At 57.1% G+C, this 10,626-nt stretch overlaps 1 protein-coding gene across 1 annotated transcript; it reads right to left on the bottom strand.

The window, feature by feature from the left end:
• Positions 1–7,942: 7,942 nt before the first annotated feature.
• On the bottom strand, positions 7,943–9,900 carry CRYGN (crystallin gamma N). Its single transcript, XM_087821307.1, is given in 3 exon segments — positions 7,943–8,025; positions 8,028–8,238; positions 9,877–9,900. Coding segments are annotated over 3 exon segments (318 nt in total).
• Positions 9,901–10,626: the final 726 nt, after the last annotated feature.

Raw genomic sequence — 10,626 nt, 5'->3', positions numbered from 1 at the left:
GCTACCTGATGGGAACACGGCGATGCACAAGGCTGGCAGAAGCTTTTCTACATATATTGTGCCCCATACCCAAACCAAACCAAACGCCTACGCCATTGGACTATTTTTATCATTTCACGATAATCAGCTGACAACTATAAGACAGTCACTGTGGTCAGCACATTGTGTAATAACTTTTATTTTTTTTGTTAATCTTCACCTGAGGATATTTTTTCCCCACTGATTTTTAGAGAGCGTGGAAGGGAAGGAGGGAGGGAGGGAGGGAGAGGGAGAAACACGGATGTGAGAGAGACACATCCATTGGTTGCCTCCCACGGGCACCCCCGCTGGGGCCGGGGATTGAACCTGCAACCCAGGTACCTGCCCTAGACGGGGAATTGAACCCGCGACCCTTTGGTGCGACGAAGGACGGCCCTCTAACCACTCAGCCACACCGGCCAGGGCATGTAATAACTTTTGACTTTCGTGACGACGTCTCAGGATACAGAGTATCTTCCTGATTTTACTGCTGGGGAAACTGAGGCCCAAAGAGGTTAAGTACACAAAGCCACCCGGCTAGTGAGTGGGAGAGCTCAGGCATATCCCCATCCAGGCCTGCATGAGGCTCTGCCACACGACAGGGAGCCGCGGCGCGAGGGGAGCAGGCCCGCGTCTCCGTGCCTGAGACACAGAAGGCTCCGGTCCTTCCCTTTTCTCCAATCCCACTGAACTCTCCTAGAGAGAGATTCTGGGCACAGGTCTCCAAGAGTGCCTCTCCCTGAACTGCAAGAGGAGGGAGGCAGGGGCCACCCCTCAGTGCGGCTCCCCGAGGACTGGGACACGGGAATGACAGGCGGTCTCTCGGTGGCTGCGGTCCCGTCAGGGGTCCCAGCCAGCCCGCACGTCCGCATCTCTCTCGGGAGCCGTGTTCACTCTCGCCCGGCACCGCGAGGCATGCGGGGGGGTGCGTGTGTGCCCGTGTGCACGTGCATGCCTGCGCGTGTGCGTGTGCCTGGCGGGGGGTGGGGGCGAGGCGGGACCGTCGGGGAGCCTGATGTAGCAGCATCTGTTTCCACTCATCCTAGAAGATTTCCAGCTGCCCACAAAGCGATGCAGTCGCTCGCTCTCCGCGGGGCTCCTGAAGCCAAGTTTAATTCGTAGGGGGGCTGTTAATCCCGCGCGGGGCATTTTACAGGAGGCGAGGTCCTTCCGAAGGGAAGCCGGGGCCCGCGGCGCCCCCTCTACACCTGCCTTCACTTTGTTGGGAACAGAACGGGGCAGTTAGCGGGGTCAGTGGGGATCTTCGGTTGTGGGGAAAAGAAAGTGAGTTTGGTGAGTTTAATCAAGAAAAGGGGATTTGCCCGGCCGGGCGTGGCTCAGCGGTTGAGCGTCGACCTAGGATCCAGGTGATCAGGGTTCGATTCCCGGTCAGGGCACAGGCCCGGGTTGCGGGCTCGATCAATGACTCTCTCATCATTGATGTTTCTGTCTCTCTCTCTCTCCCCTCCTTTCCTCTCTCTGAAATCAATAAAGATATATTTAAAAAAATAATAATAATAAAAAATAAAATAAAAAGTGTGGGCGGGGGGATTTAGGCCTGGCCAGGGCGGCTGAGTTGGTTGGATGTCGTCCTGTGCACTGAAAGGTTGCTAACCCGATTCCCGGTGGAGGCACATGCCCAGCTTTGGGGCTCAGGCCCAGGTAGGGGGAGTGCAGGAGGCAACCAATTGATGCTTTGCTCTCCCATCAATGTTTCTCTCTCTCCCTTTCTCTCTAAAAATTAATTAAAATATCTTTATTTTATTATTATTTTTTAAATATGTTTTTATTGATTTGAGAGAGAGAGAAACATCGATTGGCTGCCTCCTGCACGTCCCCCCCCGGGTATCAGCCCGCAACCCTGGCCAGTGCCCTGACCAGGAGTCACACCGGTGACCTCTCGGTGCATGGATGTTGCTCAACCAACTGAACCACACCAGCCAGGGCAATACAAATATTTTTTTAAAAGAAAAGGGGATTCCTGGGAAGAACATCAACCGAAGGAAGACATGAGCATCCAGGCTTAAAGCAGAATGGGAAGTAGGGAAAGGCCAGGGGCCTCAGCAGCCAGAACTGGTGGAATTTGTCTCTAGGATGCTATGAGTTGACCTGGCTCCAGCCACCCTCTCTTGGGTGCAATGTGGCACCAGATTTCATTGCAAGGAGAGAGAATTTAATTGCTCTGCTTTGAGTTTAATTTGGTTGGGAGCAGGACCCTGTCGCTGACTCGTCACAGTCACAGCCATCGCGGTGGGTGTCGCTCACTGCCGGCCGCCCTCTGGCTCCCCAGGGCCCACGCACAGTCGCCCCCTTTCCGTGGCTACAGCTCCCACAGCTCCCTGGTCCAGGGGCTGCCGGTGCACCGCTCCATTCCCAAAGGCAGTTCCCCAAAGAAGGGGGCTCTGAGCGAACAAGGGCTGCCCTCAGTCTTGGAGACGGAACGGACGAGTAACCACAAGCGAACCCCTTCATCCCTCAGGGCCTCAGTGTCTTGATGTGTCACCTGCGAAACACAACCCTTGTCCTGCCCTCCTGACACCTGGATGTGTTGCCGCCGGACGCCCTGCGCCTGTCCTCTCTCATCTAAGCAGCTGAGGTGCCTCGGTAGTTTCCATGGACTCATTTTGCCTTAGCTTTGGAAACCTTTCCCATTTTTTCCCCACGAGGAGCCACATTGAAGGTATTTGAAGTTATATAATAACCTTTCCAGGATCGGGATGTTTTTTCCATTGTTTTTTTTTAGAGAGAGCGTGGGGGGGGGGGGAGAAAGAGAGAGAGAGAAACATGGATGTGAGAGAGACACTTCGATTGGTTGCCTCCCACACAAGCCCCGACCGCAGCTGGGGATTGAACCTGCAACCCAGGTCCACGCCCTTGACCAGAATCGAACCCACGACCCTTCTGTGTGCGGGCCGAGGCTCTAACCACTGAGTGCACCAGCCAGGGCATCTACAATAACCTTTTAAGTCTATTTCTTCAACTGTCAAAGAGAGGGAGTAACACCCCCCCCCATCGTCTGTAAAAGTGGTTTAACACCGTGTTTGGGGCACAGTGACTGTTCAATAGACGTTGGCTGTGTTGCTGTTGCTGTTTGTATTTACTGACGACCAACTATGGCCAGGTCCTGCTTTGACAGCCCAATTAGCTTTGCTTAGAATTAGCTAAATGTTCCTCTGTAAACAAGGGATGTTCAATCTTCTCCACAGAAAGTTTACCTTGGCGTAAGGCCATCAGCCTGGCCCTACGGGATGTTATTAACAAAATTCCCAGGAAGCCCGTGACTTTCTCCGCGGGAGGGATCCGTTGAGGACGCAGCTCGTGAAATTCAGCAGGGGTCTGAGGGCGCAAAGGAGAATTTCTCTGGCCCGAGTCCCAGGAATTGCAGTGCTCCTCTTGGGAAACTGGTTTCTTTTTATCTTGTGGGCTCTGCATCATGGAACCGACTCTGTTTCCCTGCTAGGGGTCCCATGCTAGCAAAGATCCAGGCCTTGGTGCTGCGTATAATATTGGGGATACTAACCTTACCCCGGCTTCACTGTTTTTTCTTTTACCTTTTTCAAAGATTTCTTCACATACCTTCTCTATCCTGTTCTTTTTCTGTTTTTCTTTTTCCAGAGAGAGGAAGGGCGGGGGGGAGAGAGAGAAACATCAATCAGTTGCCTCCTGTGTATGGGCCCTGACCAGGGATTGAACAGGTGACCTTTACGGTGCCTGGGACGCCGCTCAACCAACTGAGCCACACAGGCCAGGGCTCTACCTTGTTTTTTGAGTAAGAAGGATACCCTCCCTGGCCTTGGCATCCAGCCCCTCCATGAGGCATAAAGTGGCACTTGAGCGCCCCCTCTCTGCGTGGAGGGCTGCTGCCATCTCTGGAGACTCCTCAGGAAAGGATTCCCCCGCAGCAGCGCCACATTGCGGGTGGCGGCCCATTCCCGTTATGGTTCAGGACTCCCGGGGGCCAGGGTAGCCTGGGCCCAGTTGTGAAATGAATGCATCTTCCCTGCTCCCAGTGTCTGAAACCCAGGGGCAGCCTCCCCTATCTTCTGTGGGAGAGGGACCCAGGAGACAACCATCTCAGCCCCAACTGCGGGTGCTGGGGGCCAGGCAGCGTGCGTGCAGAGGGTGTTGTTCGGCCTTCCCGCTCACTGTCCTAACTCTGATCCACCAACCTGAGCAGTCCTACGCAATCGCCAATCCCTCTCCGGTTGAATATGGACCCTCCCGAATGGTCGATGGCTCCCCACTCCTGCTCCCCCCAAGGGTGTTCAGTCCTGGGGGTCCTGGGCACCTAAGGACCAGGAGCAGGGGTGTCACCTCTGACCGCTCAGCCTGCACCCCCACATGCTGAGTCAGGGGCTGGTCTCAGTTCCAGAGAAACCCCTCCAGGGACACACAGCCGGCGGCCTGGCCCCTCCCAGGCAGAGCTCACACCAAGAAGCCGTGTTAGCTGGACTCTGCGGGGTGTTTTCAATCACTGATTCCTAACTGGGGCTTCTCTAGGGCAGCAGGGAGGCCACAGCCTGTTTACAAAGATGCTGGTCTTACAGGTCCAGGCCTCACACCTGCGATGTGGTCACTCCTTCCCGTGTCACCAGGCTGCCCCCAGACATCTGCGTGGCTGAGCAGGGTGTGGGGCTCAGGAAACCGGGGTTCAGCCAGGTCCTTACCCCAGCTCCCTGAGCCACCCTGCAGAAGGATGTCACCCTGTGCACTTGCAATTTCCTCAGTTGTCACCTCATGGCATTCGATGGGGAACCAAATGAGGTCAGTAAAAAGGGGACAGGTTCTTCAGGCAAGGGGAGGCGCAGGTAATCTATCAGCTGCCTCCTGCACGCCCCCTACTGGGGATGGAGCCCACAACCCGACTGGGAATTGAACCGGTGACCTCCTGGTTCATGGGTTGACGCTCAACCACTGAGCCACACCGGCCAGGCACGCAGAACATAGATTTGCCATCTGGGCCATTCACACTGTTGTCCAACTGTCACTCCCAGAAGTTTCTCATCTTTCCAAAGTGAAACTCTAGAGCAAAATTTTTAAAACTCTCTCATTCATCAGGTTTTCACTGAAAATCCATGTGGTTCCTTCAGGGGAACAAAGATATGTCGGACTTCCAAGAGCTTTCACCTGGTGGAGTGAAAGTGGAGACAGGAGGCCTCCAGAAGAAAATGTGGGGAGCCCCCCGGGGAGCAGGGGGCCAGCTGGGCTCACCTGGAGTGGGGGGAGGGGAGCAGAACATTTCTGGGCCAGCCCTCTGCTGCCCGGGGAACCTCTGGGGGTACCAGGGGGATGTTTTTCCTGTGGTCAGGCTGGGCCTGATAAAATCACACACGGGGGCCTTGGTCAGCAGATGCCCAGCGGGCAGGGGAACCGGGGGCTGAGGACCCGGCTCTCTGAGAGCCCAGCTTCCCAAACCACAGAGCGTAGACAAATATGTGGAGCATGTGACTCCTCGGAGGGCCTGGCCCTGGGTCTCCGACCCCCTGGACAGACTTCAGACAAATTACAGGCTGCCCACAAGCATTCTGGTGGGAATCTTGTTTGCCTTCTTTCAGACAAAAGCAGATTTGCTGACAGATTAGGGAGCCGGGGGCTGGGGTGACAGGGAGGTCATGGGAGCACAAACCTATCGGTGGAGCATTAAATCAGGGCTTAATGAGGTGCCGCTCTGCTCAGCCCTGGGCGCTGGAGGACAAGTTCAGGGAAACCTCTGGAATGCTCCTCAGGGCCGGGAGCCTGGCTCCTCCCCTGGCTACCGCCGGAGGAGCTCCCTGGCCAGTGGGAGGGCTGCCTTTAGCCACAGCTCTCATTTAATCCCCTAGGAGGGAGTGCTGCTGTTATCTCCACTGTACAGCTGGGGAAACTGAGGCACAGAGCAGCGCGTCCAAGGTCCAGTCAGAACCCAGATCCAGTGGTCGCTTTTTTTAAAAAAAAAAAATCTTTATTGATTTCAGGGAGAGAGAGAGAAACATCAGTGAGAGAGTCACTGACCGGCTGCCTCCTGAGCGCCCCCTGCTGGGGCTCGAGCTGTGCCCTGACCGGGAATCGAACCCTGACCTCCTGGTTCATAAGTTGACGCTCAACCACTGAGCCACACTGACCAGGCAACCCAGCACTTCTCTTGTTCTTGCGCATGAGATTTGGTTGGAGGAAAGGGGTCTGTTCCTTTAAAAAGCCACAGAGCCCCTGAACCAGTCCTGTCTCCTCTGCCTACAGCCAGAGGTGGAGAGGGGCCAGACCCCCCAGGGGACTGTGGCCGCTCAGGCCATGGCCAGGGGCACTGGTTCCTCCTGGTGCTCAGGCTGGGGGAGTCCTGCCCCAGCCACACCGACACATTCCTCTGTCCCTCACCCCCGCCCTGGGCCATAGGCCTCTAGAAAGCCTTCAAACGACAACATTTTACAAACTATAATACAGTGGTACCTCGGTTTTCCAACGTCTCCGTGGAGGAACATTTCGGGTTACCAACGCCGTAAACCCCGGGAGGAAATGCTTCGGTTCTGGAACTCGCCTCGGGAGGCGAACACGCCCCGCGGCTCCCACTGAGGGCAAGGCCCTGAGGCCCAGCTGTGGGCTGCGGATCCCTCGGCTTTCCAGCGTTTCAGAGCTCGAACCGTCTCCCGGAACGGATCACATTCGAGAACCGAGGCGCCACCGTAGAACCTTTGGTTAAAACGCGAAGCCAGGAGTGTAAAGCAAACACAGGGCTCTCCTCTGCCGAGATGCCTGCCGGGTCCCTTCTAAGGGTACCCGGTTCTGAGGGACAGAGGCGGGCCAGCTCCTGATTGGCAGGGCCGGGTCTGCGGCACAGCTGCCCCAGGACAGCTCTCAGGAGAAGATCGTTGGAAAGATACCTAAGATGTTTCACATACAAATAGCATCACCGGAGCTCCAGGGCCAACCGTGTGAACTCCTCCCCCACGCCCATGGCCTGGTGCTGATACTGAAAAGCCTCCTTACAGAGTCAGCTGCCAGAGCCCAGCTGGTTTTGCAACTGTGTAGAAAAGAGAGGGAGCCCGGCTGGTGTGGCTCAGTGGCTGAGCGTGGGTCCAGGAACTAAGAGGTGACCCGTTCACTTCCCAGTCGGGGCACAGGCCTGGGTTGCGGGTTCCATCCCCACCCAGTAGGGGGCGTGCAGGAGGCAGCCGATGGATGTTTCTATCTCTCCCTCTTCCTTCCTCTCTCTCTATAATCAATAAAAACATATTTTTAAAAAGAGGGGGGAACTCCACACAGGAGGCCCCTTCCCTGGGTTCCTCAGATGTCCACCAGCACCCCCGGCCCCGCAGGCTGCTCACTCTGGTCTCAGGAATCAGCCATTTCCCACAGGGCCACCGGGAAACTCCCAGCAGGACGTTTGAGAACTGGGATTTGGGAGAATCCTAAAGAACAGGAGCACCCAGTCCCCAAATCCCACGGTGGGGACAACTAGACACACGCAGTCCTTCGTCACGGGGAGTGACGATCCTCATTTGCTCCCTGCACACACCGGGCCACACTGTGCGACCGTAGCCACCTGTAGGCTCCTGCCCCCAAGTTCCCGCTCACTGGCCAGGGATGGAGCACCCCCACCCTCTTTCCCACCACCCAGCACCCAAGGGTCCTGGAAAATGCTGTTCACAACGGGATTTGCCTGATGGACACACCAGGCCCACCGCAGCCTCACTTTATAGCTCAGAGCTCCCCCATCTGGTGGCAAAGCCAAATTTCTAGAATTTCCAGCAGCAATTTAAGTGGAAAATTCAAGCAAGATTTTGGGGTCAGAAATTGGAAGTGTTTTCCTGAAACACGCTTGAAAATACAGGTATAAAAAGGTCCAGGGGCTGTCCCACTGGGTCCCCACGCATCTCACGCACACGGGAGAGGCTGGGTCTGTGTGGGACATCTCTCTGCCTCTTAAAGCTGACAGGGCCATGCGCCCTCATTACTGCCCCAGGTCGGGCCATGCCCCGGGGTGGAGTGGCCCACTCACCATCCCCACCGGCTGGCAGGAGCCCAGGTGGTCGTGTGGCCACTCCAGCGGAGGAAATCCGGGTAGTCCCCGCGCTCCAGGACAAACTGCTGGCCCTGGAAGTCGGGGTGGGCGAAGCAGACCCAGGCTCGGCTCTCCAAGCGGATGGAGTTTCCCGGGTTCATGAAGCCTCGGTCCTGGAAGTTGTCGCAGGCCCCAAGGACCTCCAGTGTCCGCCCTGTGAAGTGCTGGCCCTTGTAGAGAGTGATCTAGAAAGGCTGGGGGGGGGGGAAGAGCGTGGGTCACCAGCTTCTCTACCGTTCAGTGTGGGGAGCAGTCACCTGGGACCCAGCACCCTCGACTGAACCCTGGCTCCCGGGCCGCTCACAGTAGGTGCTCAGCTCCGTTTGCTGGCTGGGTGAAGGATGCATGGATGGATGGTCTGGTCAGACCCAGCGCCCCTGCCTCCTGGTCCAGGAGCTCATGTTGAGCAAATTCCAGAAGGTACCTGGGGTAGGGATTTCCCTTTGCCCAGGGGCCTGGTTGAAAATGGACTCTTCCCAAACTCCCACTGCATTTCTTAAACTCAATTTTTGTTTATTATTAAAACATCGCATCCAAGGAAATGTTTTCAAAAGTGGACATTTCCCCCAAAACCCACCATCATAACCCAGCACTCGGTATTCAGAAAGTCAGGTTCTGGGGGACCCTTCCCTGGAGAGACTGAACCCCAGGCGCCAAGGTAGGGCCCGACTCGGGATTAATGGCTCGAAAGGGCTTTTCAGTGTAACTGTCCCTTTGCTCACCAGGCCACTCCTTTGGATGACAGGCGTGTGTCGGAGCCTCGCCAGCCGAGCAGGCAGTGCAGACAGTGTCCTACGGCAATGTAGCCTTGACGAGTTCTTCTTGTCCTCAAACTAAACATGAACCCTCTCAACCCCCAAACTCACTTTCTGCCCAGAACTGAAAATTCCAGCCATTTAATAACTCCTTGGGTTTCAAAGACTGTGCTCCTAGAAGGGCCCTGGCAATGGACACGTGATGTTACCTGGGGCCCCATAACCGTTGCAGACATGGTGCCGTTACCCATCACCCATGGTAGCACCGTCCTTCTGCACCCCTGGAGTTAGGTGAGGCCATACGCTTCCACCAAAGGGATGAGTTGGGCGTGGAAGCTTTGAGAGCCAGGGCCCCGTTTCCCAGCTCTCCCTAGGGACACAGGGCATGCAGGCCATGGTGGATGTGGGCTCTTGGGGCTGTTTGTCACTGAAGCACAGCCTAGCCCATGCAGACTGATGCGGCAACCTCGAATGTAGCCCCTGGCCACCAAAGGCTGCGTCAGTTTAGCTAGGATGGGGAGCTAGAGAAGGGGCAGGGATCCAAATTTGCCACCTTCCTGCACAAGACAGGTCTGGTCAAGGCCTTCCCATAGATATTCAGGGAGAACTGGTCACCCACAGGCCTCAGAGGTCCCTCGAATCTCAACATTTTGCAGATAACCAAGTAGGAGCAGCTACACAGCCCAGCCTCAGGCAGGGAAGCAGGGCCCAGGGCTGCAGGACTAGTCGTCTCCCCCACCCCAGCCAAGGCCCCTCTCAGGCCTGACCACCCTCCCAGCTCTTGACTTGTGGGGTGGGGATGGGGCCCCGGAGCCAGCGCAGGAGGGGCTGGGGGCGGAGACCCTCCCACCTCCCACCCCAGACAGGCCCCCAGCCAGGGCCAGGTAGCCCCTTTTGTTAAGAAATTTAGTCAACTTTGCTGGGGTTTGTCAGACGCAGAGAGTGCCTCAAGCAACATTTTGCCTCCACCCTTCACCTCTGCCCCCAACGTCTGAGTACAAAGAGCAGTGGGGACGGAGGGGGGAATCCAGGCCTCCCCTCTGCGCCCCTCAGTTATTCGGGTTGCACTCACCTTCCCCAGCACTGCGCCATGGCGGCTGGCCCATTCCTGCCCCTGCCCCAGCCCTCCAGATGCAGCAGGCGGCGCCCTGCAGGGTCAGCGCTCCCCAACAGAAGGTTTGCGTGGCCAGCGCGTTAGAGCTTTCTGGCGTGAGCCGGAGGGGGGCCACCCAGCCTGGGGTCCAACCCTCCACTCCGAGCCCAGGCCTGGAGTCAGTCCGGTGCTCACGGAGGTGACTGCGCTGGGGAGCCCCCCCCCCCCCAAGGCCTCCTCTCTCTGAGCCCAGCCTGCTGCTGCTGACCCTGCTGCGTCAGGACCTCACACTCAGGGCCACTCGGCCCCTCTGCCCTGGGGCGGGGGGTCCCTAGCCCTCCCTTTTCCCAGAGGGCTCCCCCTCCCCCTCCACAAAGCCGGCCCAGACCTCCCCCCTTTCTCACCTGTTTACCCCGAGGGCAAAGAAAACTGCCCTTGGTCGCCCCTGCCCGCTGCTCTAATCTTAGCTCCCAGCCCCGCCTTTAATTTTTCGCTCCTACAGCCCCTGACAACTAGACGACCCCCACATCTCTTGCCAGGTTGCCCTCACCTGCCAGGTCTGATCCTGCAGAAGGCCATCCCTGTCCCTCTCCCCTCCCCCCCAGGGGTCAGTGCTCACCCCTGACCAGTTTTGGTGCCACCGGCCTCTGACCAGGACACCCTCCTGGTGGGCCACAGTGCTCTGTGCCCAGACCACCTGGTTGATGACCACGATGGGTTCAGGG

This window comes from Miniopterus natalensis, chromosome 10 (assembly GCF_054644295.1).
Source record: "Miniopterus natalensis isolate mMinNat1 chromosome 10, mMinNat1.hap1, whole genome shotgun sequence".
In the NCBI taxonomy this organism is placed as follows: Eukaryota; Metazoa; Chordata; class Mammalia; order Chiroptera; family Miniopteridae; genus Miniopterus; species Miniopterus natalensis.
This window is presented reverse-complemented; position numbering and strand designations above follow the sequence as displayed.